Source organism: Gallinula chloropus, assembly GCF_964237585.1.
Source record: "Gallinula chloropus genome assembly, chromosome: 5".
Taxonomy (NCBI): domain Eukaryota; kingdom Metazoa; phylum Chordata; class Aves; order Gruiformes; family Rallidae; genus Gallinula; species Gallinula chloropus.
The window spans coordinates 58,635,324-58,663,315 of record NC_140090.1 but is presented as its reverse complement, the minus strand read 5'-3'; the positions used below and the strand labels follow the sequence as shown (position 1 = coordinate 58,663,315).

Below are 27,992 nucleotides of genomic sequence, written 5' to 3'. Positions count from 1 at the left end.
AGGTGCTTTGCAACAGAGCTCCCTTTCATACAGCAGTCCTCTTTCCAAAAAGTGTGTCAACATCATTTGCTTCACATGACTAATGCCAGACAAGTGAGCTCCTCGTGTCAACACGAAGCATAGCTCCCAATCACACCGCTCCATCCTGCGCTGTGCTGGCCTTGAAACTGAATTGCTCTGCAGAGCCTTTGGGGTCAGCGGAAATAGCTACACCAGATGATTGGACTAATGAGGAAACTAGTATGAAATTTTTAATTGAAGGCTAGGGACTGTGCTGAGGGTTCCCCCACCCCACCTCTTCTAGTTTAAGATCTTGCAAAGCTGGCAGAAGTGCTGCCACTGATTACATTTCTCTAAGCTTCTCCCAGAAGCTGCTCTAGCTGGTAACGGGGACTGCAGGAGGGCAGGAGCCCCAGTAACTACGGAAAAAGATATTGTCTCTCCTACAAGGTCACTAACATTTTCTGCAGAGACCTGGACCATGCAAGTTGTAGCCTGAAAGTACCTAAAGACTGACTCCTTAGGTTCTTTCTGTCTTTCTTTCCCCTTGTTTTGTTTTTATCCAGAAAAAAGCATCCGAAACAGCAACAAGAAAAAGCCTTATCCATATAGGAGACATTTGAGACTGGGTAGAGATTTTAAGGGCAATCCAAATGTATTAACCTCCTTGCTTCCCTGGAAGAATACAAGGTGGCACAAGCTGTAAAATCCTTTAGTGGTTGCACATCCCTTCCCTAACACCCAGAGCGCTGGGGCTTGCTGGAATCCTCAGGGGCTTCGATCTCCCTGGCAGCAGGCGAGCCACCCCAAGGCAGAGGCTGCAGGGGTCTGCAGGGCTTTGTGAGCTGCAGGGAGCACCCGGGGATGCTGCAAGTGACTCCATGCTCTGCGGGTGGCTGGGGGTGCATCCTGAGGGACTCTGTCATGCCAGGACTTATCTGAAACAACCTAGCTGAGCTTTGTATCGCCCTGGTAGCATCCAGCCACTGGAGTACTACAGTCTGCAAGGCTTTTTTTTCTTTTTTTTTTTTTTTTTCTTTCTCTGCACTAGAAACAATTGCTGGTTTCTACTGAAGATTTTTCTGGCAAACGAAAGAAAAAAACAGACAACCCCCACTGACTTGAATTGACTAAAGCATTTAACAGATTTGTGTTGCATTGGCAGATTCCAGTCAAAGAAAACTCAGTGAAGTTCTGGAGGAAAAAAAGGAAATATTCTAATCTTATACATTTGAAATAATTAATTTTGTTATTTAAATAAATAAATGCATTAGTTCCAGTTTTTCTATTCCATTTCTTTTACGTCGGAATTTGACTTTGGATTGCAGAAAGTCTTTTAAAATATTAAAACAAGGTGAGGTGGATTGTTCCTGGAGGAGAAACACATGTTTTGTTTAACTAAAAATGAACACAAACTGAGCAGCCCTCATTTTCACCATTTCGCCATCTTTGTTACCTCATCTCCTAAAGACTGAGCTGTAAAGAGATTAAATGACTGTTGTAAGTCTCAAGAGGAGTCTGTGGCAGGGCATTTGTTGTGCCCCAGGTCATCTTTTCTCTATTGCTTTTGCTAGCACCTTCCTCACTGGCACAGCTCTGCTTGAGGATGTGATCAAAAGAAGCACGACCAGCAGATCAAGGGAGGTGATTCTGCCCTTCTACTCTTCTCTGGTGAGACCCTACCTGGAGTACTCCCTACAGCTCTGGGGTCCCCAGTACAAGACAGACATGGAGCTGTTAGAGTGAGTCCGGAGTAGGCCACTGAAACAATCAGAGGGCTGGAGCACCTCTCCTCTGAAGACAGGCTGAGAGAGCTGGGCTTGTTCAGCCTGGAGAAGTGAAGGCTCAGGGGAGACCCTATAGCAGCTGTGGCTGACCCCTCCCTGGCAGTGTTCAAGACCAGGTTGAATGGGGCTTTGGGCAGCCTGGGCAATGAGATTATGGATAGCGTCAGATACAGCAGGGCACTGATTTTGGCTGGACTTGTGATTGCCACAATAATGCAAACGTTAAATAGCAATAATACAAAAAAGCTCCCGCAGTCAAGTATCCTAAATTCCCAGAATCAAAACCTAAATGGTTCAAAATACCAAAGCATGAGATCAGAATATAATTCACTTGGGGGGAAAAAAAAAAAAAAGCAGCCTTACAATGCATTTGAAATTGCTCTCTACTCTGTTTTTGCTTCTCTTTTCTCTCAGCAAGCATCTCTGCACTCGTCTTTTACACTCCTTGCTCTTTTCTCTCAGGTAGTGCTTAACACTATGGCTCTTTGTCCTCCTGATGGAAAAATCCAGATGGAAAGAAGTGTGGTTCACAGGGAAATGATCATGTAAGTGGAATTAATCTTTCAGATACTGTAATGTGAAATCTGATCTTCATTTTTGTTAAGAAGACCCAATCTGTGTCTCTACATTTTGGCCAGAATCTGATGCTAAGAGAACCCAGGAGTCTCTTGAGGTAGAGCTGAAAGACTCATGTGCAGAAACAGGCACATTTAAAAGCAATAGCAAAGTTAAAACAGCCAGATGGGAACTTAGCAGGCAACCAAGAGGGGAACTCTCTGTTTTCCTTGCAAGCCTACAGGGGCTTGTTTGCAGGAATTAGAATCTCTCACCAGCAGTTCACTGCAGCTCTAATACCAAGTGGTATTGAAAATGAGAAGCAGGTTATGGCTGATGGTTTAAATGAGGCACCTATGGGAATTTAGAAATGAGATCCTGGACTCGTCTTGGTGTAGACTGTGCACATGGCAGAGCAATATTGCTTTCTTGGCTGACTGCATCATATATTATGGTCTTTTATTTTGCCCACACTCAAACAGCGGGGAACAGTAGAAGTTCATTGCTCCTGCTCGCTGTTTAAACCCTGATCTGCCTCACTGGAGGCAGCGCCCCTGAATAATGGAAAGCAGAATCGGTCCCTTGGCCTCAGTGTGGGTATGTGTTCAATGCAGCACTGTATTAATGCCACTGCCATTATTCGGGAGTGAAGAGAAAAGCAGAGTGTACAATTAAAGCTCTGTTTGGTTCTTTTTTTAAGAGAATTTACTACCCGGGAAAGATGCCAGATCGAGGGCTCTGGAAAACACAGCCCTCTCTTTAACCACGGCATCGGGAAGGAGTGGGAGCAGCCCTGCAAGCCTGCTCCACAGCTACCCCCTCGGTTCAGCTCAACTCGCAGATGCCCCTCGCCATACACCGGCGGCCGTGTTTTACTGTGCCGGAGAAAATCTGAGTCTTCACACCTCTTCACTGCTCGGTCCCCCTCCTGACACCTCCATTCACATCCGGCCTGGCACATTTATGATGGGGCCCTCTGACTCCTCCAAACTGAGCTGGAAGGTACCAACTTCTGATGGTGAGGAGCCTGAGCTGGGCTGCAGAGCAAAAGGCTTTTCCTCCATGAGCCCTTCCATCCCTGTGCAGGGCTGCCTGCGGAACTGGAGGGGCTGCTGTAGGGCAGGGATAGCCTGCCACTGCCCCACCAGAGCTGTGAGCACCTGGGGATGGCAGGGGCATGAGAGGCTGTTTCAGGAGTGGGAGCAGGCAACTGAGGGTAACCAGCAGTTCAGGTAGCAGCAGGAGAGCATGCAGTGGTGAGGCAGATCCCAGGTGAAGCGGGAAGTCAAAGCATGCCAGAGCTGTGAGGCAGTGCAGGTGGAAGTGAAGCCACAGTGTCTCAGCTCCCACAGGCTCCTGAGTGAGGTGGGGGCCCCCAGTGAGGTGTCCCACCACTCTCTCACACAGCTTCTTCCAGCAGCCCTATCCCATGTCACACAGCTACCACAGTCCTTGGGCAAGGCAAAGCCAGGCCCCAGGAGAGGCAGAGCTTACTGGCCTAGGCTTATGGCCCTGCCAGCAGGATTCAGGCTAGCAGGGGGACCTTCACCAGTGCCCTGCTGGTTGTTGGGGAGAGGATGTTGCTACCAGCTCATGGAAGTGCTTCTGGAGAGCATTTCCTTTCCTTTGCAATGTAACTGATCTGCACGTATTTTCCCAAGAATGTGTCGATCCAAGGAGAGAACTGAGAACCTCCATTCTGGCTCTGGCACCCCAGCCCCAACCTGCCTCCCCCAAGCCACCCAACCGAGGAAGAGGCACTTGCCTGTACATGGTGCTAAGCCTACAGGAGAGAATGCCTGGAGAATGGGGATGGCGGGCAGAAAAACAGGGAGGCGGGGGGGCCTTGCAGTGACAGCCTATAGCTGTGGCAAGACGACAGCTTTTACATCTGCAGCTTTCAGATTCAAAGGAGATAAAAAAAGAAGTGTTACCTTAGCAGCTGGCATCTCTGAGCTATTCAGTGCGCCGTCCCCAGCAAGACAGCGCTGCCCTCCACAGGCTCACACCGTAATTTCCGACTTGTCTGTACATATCCGTCAAAGCTAAGGGTGATGCTTTCACCTTTAATTCTCTTCTGGGGCGTTCCTGTCCAGGGTACTACTGCTAAGAATTAACCACCACCCCCCACACCCCCACCCCCACCCCAGCACCACCACCACCCCGAAAAAAAAACCCAAACTACTGTTTTTCTTGATGCATCTCAACTACACCCGTTCTTCTCCCCGAATTTAAATAGCTGTCGTTTTATGTCCTGCTGCCAGCAGCCGTAACTGTGCTATATGCTAGAATCAGGAGAGCACGCAGCCGCCATGCAGCTAACTGCTTCTAATAGTAGAAACTTCACTCTAATCTTGTATAACACCAGTAATGGAGCTGAGAGGCTGTGGCTTTTGAGGAGCTCAGACAGAAAGCTTCCACAGGCAGCCCATGCCCTGAGGGCAGAGAAGCTCCAGCGAGAGCAAGAAAAGCAAAGTGACCTTGATGTTGGTAACAGTCCAGTGAGCGCTGTACAGCCAGCGCCGCACTGAGATTTCCTCTGTGTCACAGGCTGGCGATAGGTGTAAGTTATGGGTGGTTCTGACACAAATGATGTCAAAGAGATCAGACTTTGAAAAGGGTGAAATGCCTTGCAAGCTTCAGGAAAGACAAACAAGGATGTTAATATATTGCTATTAAAGGGGGCTCCAAAGCACTTGCCCTTGTGCAGGCAGTATAGATTTGTGTGACTGTGGATTAAAGGGTGGGTTTTTTTCTTCTCCTTGATTTACTCTTCAAATGATTTCTCTCTGACTGCTGCTGTCAATACAAAATTGACAATGCTGTCAAGCTTGCAAGATTTCAGAATATTTGAAGGCACGAGTAAAGGGGGTTTGATATTCCTCAGTCATTTGGCAGGGCTATCTTTGAGCTGCCTGTCTCTCCCTGCACTTCTAACATAAGCAGTGAACTGCTCGCCTTGCCTCGCCTTACTTGAAAGGGCACATATGGGAAAGGCACCTTTTTCTAAGGTTGACAAAGCTGTACAAACTCTTTCCAGTGGAATCAAGAGGAAAAAAAAACCACCCAAAAAACTTCAAAACTCTACAGTGGCAGATGTATTTTGGCACTTAATTTGTTCCGGTAAGTCACAGAATTTTCAAGGGACATACTCAGCTTTGTTGGGGCAGAGCAGGATATTTTCTTTACGTTTTTAATTATTTATAATGATTTTTTAAAAGTTAAGTTATCATTAAGTATGGTGATAGTTGGTATCAAAGGAATTGACCACTCATTAGGTGTAGGAGAAGAGCTAAGAGGAAATACCAAGACCAAGAACTGGAGTTTACTTGCTCTTGAGAACTTTTGGTTGTGTGTCTGGTGAATATTCACTCCTGATTTCTTATATAAAAGTTGAAGAAATGAAACAGGTTGGTTTTCCTGCTGCTCCTCCCTGGCATTGGGATAAAGCGGAGTGCAAGAAATCAGGGAGCTGCCTGGTCAGGGATGTGGGTAAGGCAGTGTGTGCAGCCACTTCTCCGGGCTGTGATGGATGAGAGGCCGAGGGTGCAGGGGACATGCTAGCTGCCCTGTAAGATGTCCAGTCTCTGGGAGAGCTTGTCCTACAATTTTCTGGCTTATGGGAAGGTGTTTGCCACTGCCCAACTCCCCAAATACCATGTTGATACCTCCTGAGTTGTGTAGTTGGTCAGGCAGGGCAGGAGCAGGGGTTGTTATGTGACAAGAAGTTTCGGAAGGATTTTTTTCATGTTAATCTTGTCAGGTTTTATGCCATTGTTTTTCTGATGCTGTTTCTTGCTGAGGCTTGTTGCGGATTGTAGATCAATTCTAAAGCCAGTAGGGTGATAGAGGGAGGAAGAGCCTCCAGCAAAGCAGCAACCTTGTGGCTCCCAAGAGGGTGAGTCAAATACGGGTAGCAGGGAGGGGTGCAGCCTTGCTGGAGGTTCTGCATACTGGAGGCAGCTTATAATAGACAGTTTGGGAACAGGCTGCAAATAAAACAGTCCGTTTTCCTAAAGCAAACCCCAGTGCCTCCAGCACAGCCCTGGGAAGGCTGTCCTCTGCTTGGGAGAGTTGCTGTGAGCTGGAATATATTAAGGACTGTGAGCTTCTCAGGTACAATAGTAGGGGGAGCCACCCACGAGCTATAAATAGCATTAACATCCTCCCTCTCCAATGCCTGCCATCCCAAGCACTCCTTTTTGCCGGTTCTCATGAAAATGAACAAAGCTTTGAACAGCTTTTGTTTATGTTCTCTTTGCAGGCTGGAATTTTGTGAGTAGTTTTCCTCACTGGCATTGAATAAGGAAAAATATTGTCGTTTTCTCCTTTTGCATTTTTTTTCCTTTTAAATTATTGTATATTGCTTTCATATTCTTAGCAAAACTAGGTAAGAAAAACTATTGTGACAGGACAGTAGGGATCACAAATAGTCATATACAAAGACCCTCTGTGTGACTGGAGGGAAAGGGGGGGGGGGGTGGAACCCAGAAACCAGAATTTAATCTTATCTAAATCTTACATACATTTTTAACGAAAAACTGAAAATGTTTTGAATTAAGTAAATAATGCAAAGTGCTTTGGTGTGATTTGTGATGTTTACATTGACATATCAGAAAGAAATAGTTGTTGCAGTAGAAGGAAAATCTTTTCTTGCCCATCAGACAAGTTTCGCAGGAAAAAAAAGATGTGTCTTGTCAAGGACCTATGAAGAGCCAAGAGCAACACTGTCAAGAAGGACTATCTTAAAAATACGTAAGAGTACACTTGACGAAATCCTGTTATAAACCAGTAATGCCTCACATGATACACAAGTCTCCTTTGCTGTTACAGACACTCAAGAAACACAAGGTCTACAAAACAGACACCTTGCCCTGGGATAACCACCAAGATGCTGCTACTCGATCAACTGGTAGAGCTGGAAGAATTACACAAGCTTTCAAATCAGCAAGAAGGACTATATTTTTTCCAATTATGCCAACTGATCTAATTACACGCTGTGTCTTTATTGACAACCCTTGCCTTAGACCTGTGTAACAACATTGTTACTGAAACGCTGTGATTTTTTAATATCGCCAGAAGATGGCAGAAGAAAGCAATCTTGAATGATTTAAAAATACAGCGTGTGCTCACGGCTGGCTCTCAAAGGGAGCTGCTACTAGTAAGACAAGAAACGGCATTGGCTGGATGAAAGAAAAACGTGGTTTGTACTGGGTGAATCAAATTGGTATTGACCTAGGTGTATACAAAAATTATCTACACTGTATCCTTTCCCGTGCAGGTTTTCTGTGTGAGAAAAGCCTGTAACAGTGCTTGTTTTTCCTAGGCACCCTGCAGCACGGCCTGGTTTTGCTCCACTGGCAAAAATCTGTTGTACAAACCAGCCCAGCACAAAGTGAAGTCACCCAAAGTAAAAAGCAGGGTGATTCTTTTTTTACTGTTATTTTTTAATTTTCTCTCTTTCCAAATATGTTTCTCTTCCCTGTGCCAGTTTCTCTGGTTGTGGTGGGGAAAAAGGCAGCACAGCACAAACAAGCCCTCCCCTGGCTTTCAGGATGAGGTGCGCAAGGGGCTGATGCCAGATAAGAGAGCATGGCTGAGCACTGACACCCTGTTGCACTGAGTTGCTGGACTGGGCGGTGGGCTGGTGGTGGTCACCTCAGAGGACGCCTCTCCTGCACGTTCTCCAGGGGAAACCTTGACCCTTCAGTCACAGGGGTCTCACAGAGGGGACTCCCCACAGCCAGGAGCCAGCCTCTGGCAGGGGCTGGGGGAGGTTTGAAAGAGGGCTGGAATGCTGTTGCCTATGCAATCCTCCCAGCTACTTCACGTATTTCTCTTAAAGAAAATAAACCCTCTGCATGGATGGAAATTGATCTGGAAAGCGCAATCAGAGTGGCTGGGGGCTGAGCTAACCAAAGGCGTCACTCCTCCTCCCCAGCTAGAGCCGAGCTTCCCGCGTATCCCGCCGCAAGCCCAAGGGAAGGAAAGTCGCCGAGGGTACTGGCACCAGTGCGGCCTGCCCGGCTGCGAACGCCAGCTCCGCGCAGCTCCCGGCGCCGGTGCGGCCCGGCCGCGCCGCCGCTCCCCGCCAGGGGGCCCCGCCGAGCGCGTCGGCTGCCGCAGCCCGCGGGAAACGGCAGGGGGAGCCCGCGGCCGGCCGGCGCTCGGTTCGCGTCGGAGTGACGCACCCGGGATACTCTGCAGTGGCCCTTTGGCTCCTCGGACGAGGGGACGGAGCCTCACGGCCCCGGCGGCAACGGGCCCACCCCGGAGCCCTCCTCCAGCGCAGCTTTCCCTCACCTTCCTTTTCTTCCCCGCGGCCTCAGCCGGCCTCCCTGGAGCCGATGGAGGCAGGGTGCTTGTTGGGGGGCGGTGGAGGGGAGGTAGGGTAGTGGGGCAGGCAAACTAGGGCCCGACCTTGTGTCTGGTCTGCAGCAATGAAAAGCACCGTGAGGTTTTAGCAAGCAGCCCATCTGTTGAAGGCCAGAAGCTGCAAGCTATGCAGGGGAAGAATCACCCTAAAATTGCCCTGTTTCTTATGCTACCTTCCCCTAGACTCTGCTCTGGGCTAATGGAGAATGACTGAGTAGCCAGACCTTCAGGTCTAACCTGCCTTGGCATCTTTTTCACATCTCTTGTGAATGAGGTGCCCACAGTACCCATTGCTAAATACTGAATTTTACAACGTGGGCACCAAACACTCAGCACCTGCTTCCCAGGCTGGGAATACACGTATCACTAGGAACCACGATCAGCTTCACAGGGACAGCAAGGAGGAAGATGGCAAGGGATCAGGATTGAAGAAGAAAAAGGAAAATGTTTCAAGCAACTTTGAACTGTTGTGATGATGAGGAAAAGCAAGTGGTGGTATGTGTGCCCTTCACTTGGGTAGAAACACCCTTGCCCCAGGAGAAGATGCTAACACAGACCCCAGTGCCTTCATACCTTCCTGCTCAGGATTCTGATGCTACTTGGCTGTTAAGGTATTGTTTCTTACATCATTCCTTGTGGTAAAATGACTTTGTTCACAGCTTGGTTCCATGGTTAGAAACAGGAATCAGCATCATCTTTTGCCCTTTGGGCATCACTGAGTTACGGGGTCCCACCTGCTATTTGGAAGTAGCCTTCCTGAGAATGAACAGGTTTAACAGAGCACAAAATGACTTCAAATCTGCCTCCTCCAGAACATCCTACAGCCTCTGTCCTTTTGCCAGGCTTTCAGCTATCGATCATCTAGGTCAAAGCAGCTCCACAGTATGCTTAATCCTTCTCTGGACATGAGGTGAGCAAGCACATACCCTTTACATATTGAGGTTTTAGTAGATAAGGGCGGGGGGGGGGGGAGCGGGGAACAACACTCTATAGACATTCTTCTGTGCTTGAAAGGAAAATCCCACCCTTTCAGCATTGAAGGTTTAGCCTCAAATGTTAATTTACCATGATTTTAGTAAAGACAGTAGTTAGAAGCAGGTCAGCACAGGTAGTTTATCCTCAAAACAAAGGCAAAGCTCTCCATCCTGTCTGGGTGGAAATGATTTTGCAGTTTTCTGTTCTGTTGAAAGAAGTGTATGTACCTGACAGGGGAAAGCAGGTGTGTAGGTGAGTTCAGAAGGGAGGAAGCTCCTGCACAGCTAAGACAATCACAGTTGTGGTACTGGACCAGGTCTTGAGAGGTCTACACTGAATTCTGCTCTTCTCCTGCCTCTTATTCTTGATTGCTGCCACAAGTAAGGGCTGAGACTGGGTGAATCAGTCCTAACTCAAACGAGTGAAATGCAGGAGCCCAGAGCTAGGTCAGCTCAGTCGGGCCCTTTATTTCTAGGACCATCAGACACAAGAAGGTTGTTGCTGGCTTGTTGACTACAGAAAAACATGCCACAGAGCTTGGGTGTTTTCTTTTCCTGACTTAATAAAAGCCTGTCCAACTTTCTTCATCCATGGTGACAGCAGACTGCAGTAGAGACTGCTGGTCATGCCTGTGTTCTGACTTTCTAGGGTCATAAACAACTGTCACTGCCAAATTACTCGATCTCATCCCCGTTAGCTTAAACATTCTGTTGATGAATTGCAAACTGGGTAACGACAGGCAAGACCTCTATAGTTAAAAATTCAAACTCCCTCTGCTAGCAGAGGTGCTGGCACGCTGGGAGGCTCTCCACACACATGCAGCACCCGCCTCTGGGACGGTCACATCTCCTCCATGCAGGAGGCTGCATCTTGACTTCCCAGCTCCTCTCTGTGGCTGCACAGCAACACCTGTTAGTACCAACTGGCCCCCCTTGCAGAGACCTGAAAGCTTGCCACCTTTTAGCACAGCAGTGCAGCCTCCTGCCCCCAGAGGAAATAAAGACAAAATCCTGGCCAAGGACGGCATCAAGAGAACATGGTCAAGGTTGTGACTTTCTAAATGTTCAGATCCAGGTTAAACAACATAGAAGAAAACAGTTGTTTTCCTGAGATGCAGGACAGGGGATGTGCAGGAACTCACCACTCCCCACTTGAAACCTGTTTGTCCAGGAGTTTCATGCTGTGTGTCTTCCTAAGCCCTTCAGATCAGAGCTTTAGGTATGGTGGAGACAGCTGCGCCCCTTTTTTTATTTATAAAAGAATAGCTTTCCCTTTGTACTGTTTGCATTTTGTCATGCTGCGTTGGTTCACTCACCGTCTTCCTGAGTTTGGTGAAAAAGTTGTCTGTGAAAACAAGAATGGGAAATCCCTAAATTATCAAAGACTTGTCTTCTTTTTTTTTTCTTTTTTTAACATGGGGGAAAGATTTTTCAAAGGCAGAAAGGGAAGTCTATCAGGTTACACGCCTAAGTACTATTTATACCCTTGAAAATCTTTCACTTACAGTGCTTAATTGGACTGTGCAAATTCACTGCCAGAAGAGGTAATTGACCATTTTTATAGAAGGATCAGTAAGAAAAACACTCTAGGCTATTGTTCTAGAAATTAAAAAAAAATTAGGAATTATGGAAAGAATATGTTTCAGGGCATCAGCCAGCCTCTCCTGAAACTATGCAAATTTGTTTGGTGAAAATAACAGCAGACACAATGAAATGAGTTGTATATGAAGAACTGAGATCTCAAATGTGATATTATGCAGAAGGTAAAGAGTCTGTACTAGATAAGTAACAGCTCAATGTGTTATCAAGGGTGCACTTTGATTTTGATGAATGTTAAAAGAACCTTTAGCCTTGAAAATAAAGAGGATAATTTCTCTCTAGGCAATGGCTGCTCATGAAAGTCATAAAATAAGAGCACTGGAGCCCTAATTTTATAGTGCTTTTTAAATGATTTTCAAATGGTCCAGCTGCTTTGTGCCACAATAACACAAGGCAGAGATATTTACGCCAGCGATAACAAGCATGCATCAGCCTGCCCGAGCTGCTCTCCGCAGGCAGCCTGCATTAGGCAAAGCAGACATGGAAAGCTGATACTTGCCAATGCAGATTGATCACAATTACACTGTGGTCAGAGCGATCCTGGGAAGCCGCTTTTTCCACCAGACAACTTGATTGTTTTCCTTGTCTGTGTCTTGTCTGCAAAGCACGGGATGTATGTGGCCAGCTATTCTGGTTCTATTTTGACACTTGGGAACCTGCCAGCTCTGTGTGCCTCTTAGGCCATACCGTCCCGTCCGTGGCAGACTTCTCTTTTCAGAAATAGGAGGGCGAATTCAGCCCTGGTTTGCACAACCAGTTTTGGGTGAGAGTTTCCCCAAGGATTAATTTGGCCCCAGTGATGTTGCACCGCACTATCTTGTATGGAAATGCACGCATGCAGCAAATGAGCACTGAGCAAATGCTGCATGGTTCTGCTGAGATACTGGAACTGCCACCAGCAGCTTTCCCCAGGTATTTTACCTCTGTGTGTCTAGGACTTCTGTCTAAAACTATTTATTTTCCAGGACCTGCTCTAACATGAGAACTACCTCAGGGTGGTCCAGCTTAGCTTGCCAATTTGAGTAATCATTTAAAAAGTCTGATTAATATTTTATCTTTGCAGTCACTTTTCCTTTGTGAGATACTGACAGTGGATATAGTACTGGGGGAAACCTGTCTTTTGAGCAAGCAGAGTAGGGTTGAAAGACCAGTTCCTTTATGAAACATTCCTGTATAATTAAATTAGTTGGCACTCTCTGTGTTCACTGGTGGTGCTGGAGCCATAGAAGTGTTTCTGCAAAATGAATTTTGGTGGGACTGGGGAATTCTGAGCATGAAAATAAGGCTAATTTACGTCTGAAAACTTATTAAGTTTTCTGTAAAGCCTCCGGTCCATAAAGGTAAGGTAGAGGTGGGCAGAGGGCGTGGTGGAAAGAAGGCACCACTGCAAAGTCCCCAGCCAGTGAGCGTTCATGGTCACCAGGGTGGGAAAACTCTGACCCCCACCTAAGTGACTCCTTGTATGTGTTGGGCTACAGCATTTTTTCCCCTTTTCATTTGCCAGTCCTACTGTGGCAAATCAGGTTAGCATCTTTCCATAGCCAGGGATATCCTCGAGATCTCTAACTTTAAATGGGGGTCTATTTTATCTTGGAGTTGAGTTTTATGAGTTTTAATGAGCAGAATGGACAACAAATCAGGGGTGTATCTTAGAGAGAGTATCAAACACATTTGCTGACTCCATTTAACCAAATGCCTGAGGAGCGACTGGAACATGTAAAATTCATAACCTTCTACCCCCTACACAGAAAGAGAGGTTTGATGCCAAAACTTTAGGTCATGTTCCTTTTGTCCTTATCTCATATTCAGACTGGCTGTCTGATGTTATTCTGTGTCATTTGGATTATTTTTTTTTATTATTAAGAGTTTAGAGTTTCCATAGGTGTATACTGTATCTCAGTTGAATAAGTAAATCCTGCAGCTTGATGAAATTGCTCACTACTGGATAACTCTCTGGATAGCACTGCCTAGAGGAAAGTGACAGAAGATCATAAGGTAAGCCAGCACAAGGGAAGCATTTTTTAAGAATAGAGTGAATGAAGATTTCTTTTCCCTTCAAAGCAGAAATTAATGCATGTAGCACTGTTCAAGGCTGAACAGAGTAGCACCATGGTCAAAGATTGCCTAAATTCATACTTCTGCCTCGCGCGCATCTCATCTCATCTCTGAGAGATCCAATTTACAGCAGCTGAGATGAAGGAGCCTCCAGGGTATTACATTAATTCCTTTCATAAATCAAGAACTGCTTTTTGTTAGTAGAGATCTGAGTCCAGAAAGATGGGAAAACACATGGCATTAGGCTCTGTAAACGGCCAATTGGCATGTCTCTACGACAGCTCTTTGCAGCTTTTGGCTGTTTCTCAAACCAGAAAGTAACAATTTTTGTGTTATGTATTCTGATGAATCAATACAGGAAAACTTTTAAAATCCATGGTTTCTGACTAAGAACTCAGGACTTTCTCCCCACTCACTAAAATTCAGCATCATTCCCTTCCATAATTGCCTTTTTTTTTTTTTTTTTTCTATAGAAGATACACTCTGATGATTACCAGTAGACCACATGTGATTCTAGCCACTGATTTGGACTTAGTTTTGTTGGTTGCTCCTAATCTTTCAGCATCCTGCTGACTTCCCACCTGCCAATGGAGACAATGTCTGTAAGTGGATAATTAGGCTTACCCAAGTGGTTGAATGAGGTTTAGTCAATGCTGCTAAAGCAATTTGTGATCACTTAATGAACGTGCTGCAGAAGAGCAGCGGCTTACCACCAGGAGAGGGACCTGCCGTTTGGCCTTGTGAATGTACTCAGAGGCAGTACAGAAACGTGCACCAGATGAAAGTCAACCAAGTCCTCTGCATTACGGTATTCCATAATAATGCATTTCCTGGCCATGGAGAGTTTGGTCTCCTTTGCTTCTCCATGCAAAATGTGCAGCATTCAGTGCATGGGAGACACCAAGCCTCTGAAGGTCTTGCTTGTTATGGGCTATGGAGTTGCAGAGAATTATGTACAGAAGCTAACAACAGAAAGCAGTTCAAGGTATCTTGTTGCCTTGTAATGTTTTCCTGTCAGCAGAGCACAGTGCCCACCACACTTTGAGACTTGCCATGTAAAAAAAAAAAGTAGTAAAAGAAGGTAAAAGGTCATGATTCGTAAATGTATTCAAATAGATGAGGAAAATGCAGAATTCCAAGTAATTTCACTTCTGCAAGACAGTTTCCTGCCTACAACTTCCTATAAATTTAACAACTGTTACAGGCTCTGGCTACAAAGGCATGGGGAGTTACTGCCTCAAACACCTTAGAAAAATTCACTCAGGTCCTCCTATAACTAGACTTGAAATACCGATGTTGAAAGAACACAGGTTTTAGTATAGCCTGCAACCATCTTGCAGTTCTTTGTTTCTTTGCAGGAGCAGTCTTAGCGTTGCTAATCTGGCTAAGCTCCAGTTGATAAACCTGCCTGCTCAAAATCAGCATGAAGTTTAATTTCTGCAGGATATTTTACATCTTGTGCCCTCAACTGCTTATTATGTAGCACTTTGAAAAATATTTAACCTTTCAACCTGAAGGGTCTTGGCCTTGGCCTTGCATATCAGCAATGGCTGATAGCCAGACAAATGTTTAATAATCTGTTTGTTGACCACTTCAAAGTCCTCCGGTATGAAAGACATCACGTAAAGTGAGCCATCCCTACTTTATTTTACTAGAGCTTTTTAACTCATTTAAAGAGGTGACCGTCAAATGTCTGGTAAAGTCATATGGAGAAATATTTATTGCAAAACACAGCTTTGATTGTAGATTGACCTGTAATTTCAAAGTAGCTCCTCAGAAACTGCACATACCTGGTTCCACAGAAACAAGCAGTGACAATATATGGTACTGCTTCAGGTTATTTTAGCTCTGGCACAAGCCCTGATGCTGGCACACGTTTACTCAGTAACAGAAACATCCTCTGTTTACTGACTTAACTGAGTATTGGGTTAGCCCCTAAATGCCAATCCTCTCTCTACTCCCTATTTCTACCTCAGGGAGACACCACAAAATCTTATTCTCTGGTGGTGATCATAATTGTCTTATTGATGTTGGCAGAATAAAGAAAATTCCATCTATGGCATGTGATAAAATTCCAGTTTCACTGAGTGCAGTCTGTAACTCTTTGTATTTAACCTCAATATTAGTGATTAGCTGTTGCATTAGCAAACAAACCTGTTTACATTTTTATTCCTGTTAGCTGAATGTTCTCAAAGTTCATCTTTTCCTTCCTAGACATATACTCTGTTGTTATCCATACAATTTTTTCCTCTTGTTGATTTTTCTTTCCCCAAGAGACCGAATATGATTGAAAATAAATATGCAAGAATAATTTGGAGCCTGTATACATACAGGCATTAAAAGGAGGTCTTAAAACCTGCACTAAAATCAAATTACAGTCCTAAGACAACACAATTTCAGTGATTTTATAGTTTTGAATCTTTTGAAACCTCTGCAAATCCTTGTTTCTCCACATGGTTCTAATAAAGTAAAAAAAGTTAATTTCCAAGTATAGTTACGAGGTTTAACTGCAGAAGGAAAGGTTGGTTTCCCACTGTCATCACCAAGGTAGAAGTTCAGTGAAGTACTGCACGTTAGGCCAGCTTCTGCCTTTCCCCAACCAGGGCCTGGGTGCCCACCAGTGCCTACCTGTGGGCAGTCCCATCCCCGTCCTCCCCTCTGCCCCCCACCCCCTAACCGCCCCGCCCCAGCTCATCTGCAAGGGGGGTCACGCTTCTGATGGGAAATGTGATGAGATTAGGAAGCAGGCTCCAATTTCTAATCTGTGTTTCCAAAACCTGGCTTTATTTCCCCAAAGTCATCTAGCTTGTTTTTAGGCCTTGCTTATTCATTGCTAAAAGAATGCCTGTAATCAGTGGGCGATTAGTCAAAGGTTCATTAGTTCCTCCTGCTTCCCTCATTTAGGAGTTACTGTAATTGTACTTTCCAGATATTTCAAGTTTGCAACCTGCTGGCAGTGGGAACAGTTTGTTTTAGCATAACATTGGGCACTAGGCATGGTGAGCGCACATGACCCTCTGCTTTCTCTGTGCTCCAGGGTGAAACAGTTGTTTGCACAGGAAATAATAACCAGTGAAGTCTGCTGTCACTCAGAATATCCATATTTTTTTGCCAAAAATTTCAACTACAAATCAGAATGTCATACAAACAATAAATACTAGAATACACTTTTTTTTTTAAATGTGAAAATTTCCCTTGTAGTTAAACTGAAAAAGGTAAATACCAATCAGTTAAATTTTAAAGCTACTCAGAATGATGGGTCTGTCCTATGCTTTATATGGTAAATGTTTGGAGTATTTATTTAATCCATTTGTTGAATAATTATAAAAAATGCAAAGCAATAAAGAGTTTTATTCTCTTTTTAATAAATTTGATTTGTTCTGTAGGTTCTTTCTTTAATGGACAGGTCCCTTTGCTTTCTTCAATGCTAATCTTAAGTCTATTTTAAGGCAATGAAGTTTAACAACACTAACTAAATAAAGCAGTGGGACAGCATATGTTAACAAGTTCTGTATTCCCCAGCCCTTCAGCACAGCTCAGCCTCAAATAACACTTACATATCGCCTATGTGGAGATTAGGCCACTCTTCACCCACGTGGTTTAATTCCACCTTGCAGCTGTCCAAAATCTCTGTCGGTTCCTGGGCAGAGGGAGTGCCAGGCTCAGAGCATTCCTGGACTGATGGGGTCTGACCATCTTCAGGCTCTGACCCCTTTGGTGGCCAGAGGCAGGATGGGGCAGGGGACGGCCAGCTGGATACACTGCAGTAGAATCTGCAGGGGAGGTGTTTTGCTGAAGTGTGCTCTTTGCTGCCGCTTGATGTTCCTGAGCAGGTGGCTGTCTCTAAATATGGCACACGCCTTCAACGCCTCCCCCGATTAGCTCAGTGCTACGTCCCTGATGGAACGGGGAAGAGCCACAAAAGTGAAAAGTCTGCATTAGCGAATCTTAGCCAAAAAACCCACTACTCCCCACCCCACATAAGCTGCTATATTGCTGTGCCTTCCAGTATAGAGCTTTCCCTGTGAAAGCAATGTCGGTCAATGCAACCGAGACACAGTCCCAAATGTCTCATGTGACCCAGTTCTAATAATAAGCTACCAGGATAGAGAGGACAGCTCCTCTTATGGGGGCAGTTCAAAATAAAGACCCAAGAGCAGCTGTCCTGTCCTGGGTGTCACCAAAGGTCCATTGAGCCCACTAGCCTGCACCTGACTGTGGCTGTAAGTGGATACCTAGAGAAAATAAGAACACCCAAGCATGAATTATACTGCTTTCTAACTCTCCCCCAGCTTCCAGCTGGTTGCAGCGCATGAGCTTCCAGGTCTGGATGGAGTTTCTAGGTATTTGTAACCTTTGCATCCTTCTCTTGTTTCAGATCTTGATTGCCTTACACAGATTTAAGTCTGCCATAGCTGTAGCTGGGACAGTCCCTTTCACTGTGCACTCTGCTCACACACACTTGCAGCCTCTGCTGAGCTGGCACAAGCCATAATGACCCACTTGGTGAGGTGGCTCAAAAGAAGAGAAAATTGGTTTTCAGATCCTCTTCAGAAGAGGTCTAACTCTTCTTTTTGGCACAGTCCTTTCCCATGGGAGGAGCTCATTCCTGAACTGCATGCATGCTGCTGGTAGCTCTATCATTCATTCTAGCATTCTTCAGCTAGATACTAAAAAAACCTGTAGGGCAAGAAAGCCCTAGGACAAGAAGGGTCTGTAACACAAGTCTTATGAGGAGTGGCTGAGAGAACTGAGACTGTTTAGCCTGGAGAGGAGGAGTGGGAGAGACCTTATCGCTCTCTACAACTACCTGAAAGGAGGTTCTGGTGAGCTGGGGATCAGCCTCTTCTTGCAGATAAGTAGCGATAGAACAAGAAGGAATGGCTGAAATTTGTGCTAGGGGAAGTTCAGGTTAGAATTTAGGAGAAATTTCTTCCTACCCAGGGAGGTAGTGGAGTCACTGTCCCTCAGGGTGTTCAAGGAAAGACTGGATGAGGTACTTAAGGACATGGTTTATTTAGTAATATAGGTCCTAGGGGGACGGTTGGACTAGATGATCTTGGAGGTCTTTTTCAACCTTAATGATTGTGTGATTCTGTGAAAAGAGATAAAGAAATTAAGAACAGATTGAGGAGAGACCCCATGATAAGGCAACCCTGGGCAGGAAGGTAATTGGCTCCTCATCAGGCTGACAGATCCTCCTGGGGAGGGTACACAGGCACCACTGTGTGAGCCTAGGTGCTCTGACCAGCTCAGCAGGTACACAGCTTACCTTCAGGTACTTAAATATCTTTCAAACTGGGACCATCCCTCAGTTAGGAGTTAACATATAGTGCCTTTAGTCTCCTCCAGTGTGTAGGCCCTGTTGTGTTTTCTGAACCGAGTTGTGGTGAGGCAGAATTTTTCTTTTGTGTTGGTTCCTTAGTCTAACTTTCCAAACCAATGTTTGAAGTACAAGTTTTCCTGCTGGTAGTGGAAAACAATGAAGCACTAATGTCCTGTCACATCATGACCTGGTAGTGTGACAGGTGAGAAGGTCTCTTCCTCCTAGCACATCACAGTGTTTTCTGTTATGAAGTTACAGGACTAGTTCTACTTCTTTTGCTTATGTTGACTGGAATCTTTTTCCCTGAGCAGATCTGGAGCCAAAGTTAAACTGTATGTAAGGAAGGGAGCAAGGCAGGCAGGCAGACAACACACTCCACAGATTAAAAACACTTCTGTGATTTGCCTGTGCCCTTGAAAAGTGTTTCTTACTAATTCATCCCCTCCACTGGGGTAAGTCTTGCAGTCATTGGTGGCATGGATGCTATACTGACTCAGCTCTGCTCTGTACTCTTCCCTCCTCTACCTTGGTGAAACAATACTCTCCTAGGATGAGCGGTTCTCCGAGAGCAGGTACTAATTTACAACAGGAGCAGCTTTCACAGCTGTGGCTTTGTGGGACAGATGTTCAGGGGCATGCAGAGCATTATCCTGATGGGAGGTTCCATTAATCTTGCTCACATGTGTCTAATTTTGCCCAGCCTAAAGCCATTAAGATGCATTATTTCACTCACATGAATTTCAGATTTTTCAATGCCATGTCTTCAAAAGGTTTCCAGACTAAAATCTATTGTAACATGAATGAACCATAATTGAGAATGAAATATTAACTCATATAAATCCCTATTAACACCAATGGAGAAGTTCAAAGCAAACCCAGCTCCTCCTTTACCACTCTGCTGATTGCTCTAGCACTGTTGGGTTTTAGATGTGATTTCTATTTGATCTTTTTTCCACTACAGTGTCTTCTCTTTCTCGTCAGTGGAGCTCTTTGGCAAGATTTAGGAAAATGTGAAGAGTCAAATAGACCTCTGAAAGGTTCTTAAATATGCTTATTTTGCAAAGCATTTGTGTACACTGAAATAGGGAGGGATTTCTACATTCCTGTAAGAGCTAAGTAAAATCAGCATTCATGTCGTAATCTCTCTAAGAATTAAGGAGGATGGGGGTCTGGGAAGGAAAAGGTTCAACTTGCATGTCACTATTTAAGTTTTCTAATAACCTTACAAGTCTTTTCCAGCAGAGAGGGAAAATATTGGAACTGATACTTAAAATGCAAACAAACAAGAAGAAATGTATTTACTTAATCTGTCAGGGAAAGTTTACAAGTTCAGCTAATCAATAAATCAAACCAGTAGCAAAGGGCAAAAATAGATTCAATTATCACTTCATGGTTCATCACAAGGTAACAAGATAATTTTCAGGCAGAGTGGTAGCATGAATTTCACATGCTGTCGCTGTATTAAAAAGCACATCAGTTTAAGTACCAATTAACTGGCGACAGGGAAAGTGACATTCTCCAAACACCTTAGAACTAAACTGTATCAATTAAGCCTAGCCGTGGATGTAAGCTAAGTTCCTATCTGATGTTAAACCAGGGATGATTCAAGGCCACTTACACAGAACTGATTTGGGGTAATTTGGAGGGAGAGTGAACTGATGAGTTCAAACGTACAAAATGATTTGAAGAGTCAACGTAATTTTTTAATATTCTCAATATACTACATAATTATCTTGCTACATCTGTTATCTTGCTGGAAACATATTTACACAGGAAAACTTTTGTGGGTTTGCTCACCCAGAGACTACAGAGAGCTGCACAGAAGTTTATTCTGCTGGTGTGTGTCTTCAGGCTGTCACAGCTTTCTGTAGCGCTGCAATATTTAGCAGACCAGTGAAAGAGGAATGTTTCTGTAGCAGTGCCTGTGCTCTTAAGAAATTGCCCTTTGCCACACCACCAAGCCTGAAAAATACATGATGCTTTTCATATGAGAACATGCAACTGTAACCAAGGAAGCTGGTTAAGTCACACTCCCAAGTAAAGGGGACTCAAACATACTGTACAGCTAGATGCAATTATTGAATTTGCCTCTGGCATCAGCACAAACCAGGAACAAACTTGGTCTGTCTTAACCCCTCCAGTGATCTGGTGGCTCCATGCTAGCACAGCAGTTCTGCAGCACACTGGTTACAGTGCTGATGTTGGCTGTGCTGGTACTGAGCTATCAGAATTAATCTGTTTACAGTTCTCTTGACTTTTTTCATTGATGCATAATTTTCTTCATTTGTTTGAATGTGCATTGCTCATAGGAAGCATATGTGCAATGGCTGTGAAGGCTGAAACTCAGAGAAGTGAATGTAAATGGGTTTGCCCTTTCAGCAGGCCTTCTTTTGCCGTAGCTGAACATCCAAATTTCGCAGGTGTTTCAGAAAGCCTCGATTGGGTGAAATCCATCGATGTTCCTTCACTGTTTTGATGGCTTCAACCAATGGGAGGTGGTGATTTATCATGAGGTATGCGAGGACCAGGGAAGCTGACCTGCTTACTCCAACCGCACAATGCACCAAAATTTTAGCTGGTTAAAGAAACAAAAAACATTATAACCATAGAAGAGAAGCAGTATGGTGGATGAAGTTTAATTTAAAGGGTAGACAAACCCCAGATGCCTTCTTCAGCTTGGTCAGATAGAGAGAAATACAACAAATATGATGTGTCTCTTACCCTTCTGAGAGACCACATGAACTGCTAACAATTAAGGCTAATTTGCAATTTTTACACACATGTGAGAAGTGCCAGGAGAGCCCAACCTTACCTCAGAAACACTGATAAATCAAAGAAAACCCTGCTGAAGAAATGAAGTTGTTCTGGTGTGAGCAAGAAGTACATCAGACCCATTGGTTTCAGAGGGGCTTACAGTGGTGAAGAAGAATGCTAAAATCTGGCCTGAAAGGATGGACTTAACACATTAGCCACCAAGAAGAATGACTGGCCTAGTACCATTGCATCATAAGGCAACTTGCTGTGACTATAATTCTCTTTCAGAGGCCGAACTTGTGACACAGACTGAGACAGCTCCATTAATGCCAGTTTACTCATGCTGAGAAATGGTCTTTTATGTAATCTAGGTTAATTAGTATTTTATTGCACCAGTGCCAAGAAACTCAGTCTCTTGTGCAACAGACTATAAATCTTCTTAGGTAAAGGTAAATTTTCTCCTTGAGGGCACAGCCCTGCAGGTCCTGTTCACACTAGATGCTCATCTGCAATCTATGAGCCTCTTCGTATGGCTGGTGGCTGTAGAAATCAGGACTTCTGTCTCTTTATGGATTTGTTCTTACAAATACAGTTGCCCTAAAAGGGTCCATTTTAAATGTATCTTTTTGCCTCTCCCTTTTTGAACCAGCCTTTACTTCCAGCTATTTTTCTCTCTAATCTCTGCCTTGGTCTCTCCTGTGCTGTTCACCCCTTTCTTCACATCGATTTTTTGGGACCTAGTTAGGGCTTACCCACCTGTACCCAGCACTCCCTCCTCCTGCCACCCACTATGACCAGTAGCTGGTAGGAGACCATGTAGTGGCTTGTCCACCACTGAGCTCTTGGAGCTGTCTGTTGCGAGAGGCTGCCGACTCACATAATAACGTGACCAACAATAATTTCATACCTCCTGGCGTGTTCAAGGCGTTGTGGATAAACTGTGCTGCAGAGAAAAAGAACTGGCTTATATCAAAGCTTGGGAGGTCATGGGCTGGTACACCATAATAATCAATGGTCGCTCCATAGAAGTCCTGGCCTCCATGGCTGTATGCTGTGCCGTGGGCAGCATTTAAAACATGGGTCACACCCATCTTCCACAAAACAAATCTGTTGTGAGCTGTTACTCTAAGAAAAGACAAACACAAACAAATCAAGATGGGTGCAGAGATATTCATGAAGCAGAAGCTCTGCAATTGCACCTCCCAAGTCACTTGCTAGAGGTCAGCCCGTGCATTGCTTCTAAGGAACAACCGAGAAGGAAGTACCAGCCTAGTCATGATTTTATCTCAGAAACTTGCTGTCTGCTGTGTAAATGGCAGCAATTAGCAAAACCACGAGTTGTGTAAAGCCGCACCTATGAGGCATGCTAACAGATAGTGTGTATGGCAGAGGTGTACAGGTACTTACAGGTCTCCTAAGAAGAGATTAGGCCATACTTCATCAACGTGATTGCAAGAAGGCCGCCCAGTGTTCAGGAGCTGCTCAATTTCTTTAAGGGAGGGGACATCACCCGTGCACACACCAGTGCCTTCAGGTCCCTGGGAGCCCAGCGCCTCTGCCTCAGACATGCTGAGAGCCAGGAACAGACCCTGCACCCAGCAGCCACAGCACTGCATGTTGGGCTGCTGCCAGCTCCCAGAGCAGTCACGGGGGAGGCCGGGAGATGGGCTGGGGCAGGTGCTGGGCAGCAGCTCCCATCACTGAACCATGCCAGCCCTGCACCACAGAGTCCCCTGAGCTCCTCCTTGGGGCTGGCCAATCGCCTGTGCCTTTCTGTGACAGGGACAGCCAGCTGAAACAGATGCATGCACTCTATCTTGCCTTACAGCATCCCCTGTGGTTCCAGTCTGCTTCCTGGCGCTCGCACCCAGAGCCCCACTGCTCTTTCCCACTGCAGCCTTGTCATGGGGAGCATCAGCCACGTGTGGCAGCAGCCCACTTCCCATAGGACGCCCACCAAGAGCTGGCTGCCCTCACCTCAACGCAGCAGCGGCATCCATGGAGATCCAGCCATTCATCACAAGCAATTAAAGGCCCAATAAAGGAAAACAGAAACTTGTCCAGTGCAAGAAGAGTGGCATCTCTCTCCCAATAACAACTGTCTCCCAGTTACTTTGAGGTGCTTAAGAATGTAGCTGTGAAAGCATCAGAAAAGCACCAGTGGGTCCTACCAACATAGACACCAGGAGATTAAACACCAAGAGGATGATGATGTTGCCTCACCTATCACCAGTAACCTAGAGAAATGTATTTCTTGAGGGTAGTGCTTTTTCACCAAGTAAAATTATCTGAGTCTAACTGTATATCACACATTTAATCTTTTCTATTACAGTCACTGCTTTCACCAGTGTGTTAATGCAATACACCTGCCACATACTGTATGACACTTCCAAGAGAGAACAAAGAACCTGAGTATAATGGCTGGCAGGTGAAGCTTGTAAGCCAGAGTTCATATAGGAAGGCCTGGAGGGCCACAAGCTGGCCATGTCAGGTTGCAGTGTTAGTGGGCTCTTTCAGATGTGATGGTGGCCTGCTGCTGGTTTGTGGGTTGGGGCAGAGTGCTGCAGAGCTGCCTATGATGGAGCTACAGACAAAACACGTGAAATGCTGATTCTCTTTGTAAGGCTGGCAGCTGATGTGCAGAGCATGGTTCCTCTACCAAAGGAGTCGAGAAGAGACAGTGACCCAAGAGGAGAAGATTGCTGCTGATAATATCCCCTGATATGAGTGTAAAGAACCTTTGATTAGGTCTGAACTGCCTTTGTTCCATGTGCATCACTCTTCTATGATGGAGAGATGGTTTGCTTTATTTTATCAGGAGATACCATGGAGATCTGTTTGAAACCATCTATTAAAGTCTGGACTAATTAATTATGCCTAGGAGTACTAAGGGTGAGGGATTACTTTAATACAAGGCAACAGTTTCCAGCATCAGAGGTCAAAAACTATGTGCAAGGAGAAAAAAATTACTTTGCTTAAAGTTTCTCACGAAGGAGGAATTGTTGAAATGCTGTGGATTTAGAGAACAAACTGTTTAAGAGCCTTCTGCATACAAAGGAATTGTTAGGTTCCATTGCCATGTATGTTTTGGCCTGAAAGGTGAAATATGAGGAAATGCAATTAGCAGTGTTGCAGTGCTGCTTTCCAGGGGCTGTGGGGAATGGACAGAGCAGAGAAGTGCAAAAATGGCTGTAGTTCAAGCAGAATGTGTATGGCCCAAAAATGTTACCATATTTTTCTGTTGTTTTGTTCTTTTAGTTTTGTTTTTTGTTCTCCCCTTTGGTAAACTAGTACTTTTTAAGCTACTTGGTTTGTGTTCATAAATGAGGAAACCTGAGTGAGCCGGTGAAGTTGCTGAATTTGGGTTAATTTTCTGAGGTTTACAGGGGGAGGCCCATTCCAGCTGTAAAACTTTTATCAGCCTCTAACTCAAGTGCACTGGTTTATAATTCGGAGTTCATCTGTGGCATAAAAGCTTTTGAATAGAAAGACGTGAGCTCTAGAAGAATGATCTCCAATCCATGTGTGCCTCCAACATTTGTAGGACATACATCCCTTTACTTCAAAACTCTGTCTTTCTTTATCTTCTAAACACTTAATAGTCTGTAAATGTGACTTTGGTCAGGTTTCATTGCTGACTTTTGGGGTTTTTTGCCAGGAGTTGTCTCTGAAAGCTACATTAACACATCTCATTTTCCTTTGGTAATATTGTAACTGGAGCTAGTTGGGAAATTTCAATATAATTTCCCTTTTTTTTTTTTTTTTTAAATGCCAGCCTGAACATTGAATCAGTGTGAATTGAATAAATTGTTTTGGATGTAAAGATGCACCCACTGTAATTTACACATTTTAAAGACTTTTTTTTTTTCTTGGCAATCTGCAGTAGATTTAAAAATATCTGTAGCATATAATTTGTCATAAATTCCCAGACTGACATGTCATCATTGGCACTGCCTGTCAAACTTACATCGATGCCTTCAAGTCACATGGCATGAAGTGATATAACTCAAAGTGACAGAATGAGGTTTATTGGAAATTTCTATTAAATAAAGCACAAACTATTTGGATAATTCACCCTTTTAAAGAACATCAAATGTTAGCAGAGAATTTTCAGCTTTGAAGTGCAGTAGCTAAGCAGCTATGTCTGCTTCCATTTAAGAGCTGCAAGTTTTAAATCATGCTCTTTATCATCACATTTGGTAATTTTCAAAATATTTGTTAGGTGATGAAACCAGGCAGAGCAGAAAAATGCCATTAACAGTGATATCTTCAGATAGAGACTGACCATTGAGGCTTTCTCTGGTGCTAAGGGTGCTGAATAGCTGCTGCAAACCAGGCCAGCAGACCCTGGAGCATCTCCAGTGACGTGTTGCCAGGCTACGTCTGCCTGTCGTCGCTTTTACTGCACATGTGACTCTTGGCCAGGGGTTCATTGCATGGAAAGCGGTTGTTGATATAACGTACCTTGGGGTCTGTCAACTCCAGGCAGACCTGGAATGATGAAAGAATATGTAACTATGGCTGATTTTCCAACGTGGACTTCCAAAGTCTGGAGACTGAATTTGGGAAGTCGTTTGTAGGTGGATTGCTGGTCTTGCTATAAACAGTGTAGGATAGCAGGGGTAAGGAAACTTGTGCTTTTGTTTTTGCTTCCTTCCTGCATTCTGGTGGGTTCTAGTGCGTGCTTATTTAAAAAAAAACATCCAAAAAACCAAACACAAAGCAAAGACACGCCATTCTAAACAAAGCAGCACTTTCCTGGCACCTCTCATGAAAATTGAGATAATAAAGTGAGTTAGTTCCAGGGCTGTGCCTAAGACACTGACACCTTGACTTGTTCTGTGATGAGACAGTTCTGTAGCCTGCTAGTTATTTTTGCAGCATTTTTTTATTTCAGTTTTTATTTTTTCAATTTTAGCTTAAACCAATTTTTCAGATAGAAGCAAATGTGGCAGTGTATTGTAAACTGTACCAACTTGACATCTGAAGCGTGCAAAAAGTTGTGATGGGGAGCTGGCGAAGAAAAATTAAAGGCAGAAAAGAGAAAGAATGCACATAGCAGGGAAACACAAACTCTTATTGAACTTTATTGCCTATAATTTCATTTTCCATGTCAGGTAACCGCCAGTTATTTTGAATATGAAAATGTAGACCTGGCATAAGCAAAATTCTCTGAACTTTCAACCAGTTTTTCTAACAAACAGGTCCATTATTAACAGGATGACAAGGTCCGTTTGATTTTTTTTTTTAAATCGGATTTGTATGTGTATGTTCTACAGCTTTTCACTGACAAATTCAAATATTTTGGTTTTTCATCTAGTGCATATAAAGGAAAGAAGGGGCACATTGTGAGGACTGATATTGCACTTAATTCCTACAGAGTTTGCAGATGCTACTGAACTGGCAAAAAATGTGGAATGTTCCCTCCAACTTCAGCAACTCATCTGGGAAGCTACATATCATCTGGTGTAAAAAATAAAAGTGGTGTGGAATAGACTGTTCTGAATACCCAGTATCTGATGTGTTTCAAATGTATATAGCCAGTCACAACTAAAATTGTACAATCACAGACTTTTACATTGGGCTGTTTGATGACGGGACAACTTATACAGCTGCAAAGCTTTTAGAAATGTGAATTTCCCTGTTTCACTGCAGCCACACATGGGTAAGGATTGCAAAAGATCCTTCTTTCTCTATGAGGAAAGAATACAAGACCGAATTCTCTGAAAAGGCTAATATCATTAACTTAATAGAGCTACATTGGCACCTTCTTTTTACTTTAACTGAAGTGACAAGGTCATTTGTCTTGGACATCGCAGTAATTTCATCATCAACAAAGCGAATTCTGACTCTTCTTCAGACTGTATTATGCTGCTGCAAAGGGCTGGGTGCTACCAGTTTGTTAATGGACATATTTATTTCTGGAGTCATGCATTTCTAATTCATCCGCCTACTCCTCTCACGTCCGGGTGTAGTATTTATAGGTTAGGGCGGTCCTGCAGTTATGCCTTGCTGAAGCTCTCACAAGTCATCTGTGCTGTTCATGCCTGTGCTGTGCACCTTGGATACGTAACTGAGTGCTGTCTGCCAGCTGCCAGTTTTCAGATTTATTTTTTCTACAGACAAGAGTAACTGTGCAATAAATGGTGCAGCTGAAATGTTTTCTAATGCTTGCTTGATGTGAAAATTGACAGTGTGAGGCTCCTCCAAGTTTTATTCGCTATTTTTTTCCTGACATATGCCTTTAAATGTATTCATGACAACACTAGTGGGCTTTTAAATGATGGCAGAATCACTCTGTGTATTTATTTCTCAGAAAAAAAAAATCAGTCTAAATCCTGTTTGATGTGATTAGAAATGTTCACTTTTTCATGTCTGGACTGTATTATGGTGCTTCACAATGAGGGATACAAAGATCATACTGGAAAAAAAAACCACTAGTGTGTCTTCCAAAAGTGCAAGTAAGCAGGCTCTGCCAGTAGGAAATCAAGGCACCCTCGTGCCTCTGTTCTGATCTCTGTTGGGATTATGGAAGATCGAGTGATTTGTATTATGATCTCTGAAAAA

At 44.3% G+C, this 27,992-nt stretch overlaps 1 protein-coding gene across 1 annotated transcript in view; it reads right to left on the bottom strand.

Annotated features, from left to right (window-relative positions):
* Positions 1–23,017, bottom strand: part of LOC311192181 (uncharacterized protein) — a 29,063-nt gene extending 6,046 nt beyond the window's left edge. The window contains exons 1-5 of the mRNA XM_084264604.1: positions 22,833–23,017; positions 22,333–22,550; positions 21,056–21,246; positions 11,698–11,750; positions 11,008–11,036 (exon numbers count right to left, since the gene is read on the bottom strand). Coding sequence (XP_084120730.1) covers positions 11,008–11,036; positions 11,698–11,750; positions 21,056–21,246; positions 22,333–22,550; positions 22,833–22,993 — 652 coding nt within the window. The 5' untranslated portion in view covers positions 22,994–23,017. The remainder of the gene's footprint in view (positions 1–11,007; positions 11,037–11,697; positions 11,751–21,055; positions 21,247–22,332; positions 22,551–22,832) is intronic.
* Positions 23,018–27,992: the final 4,975 nt, after the last annotated feature.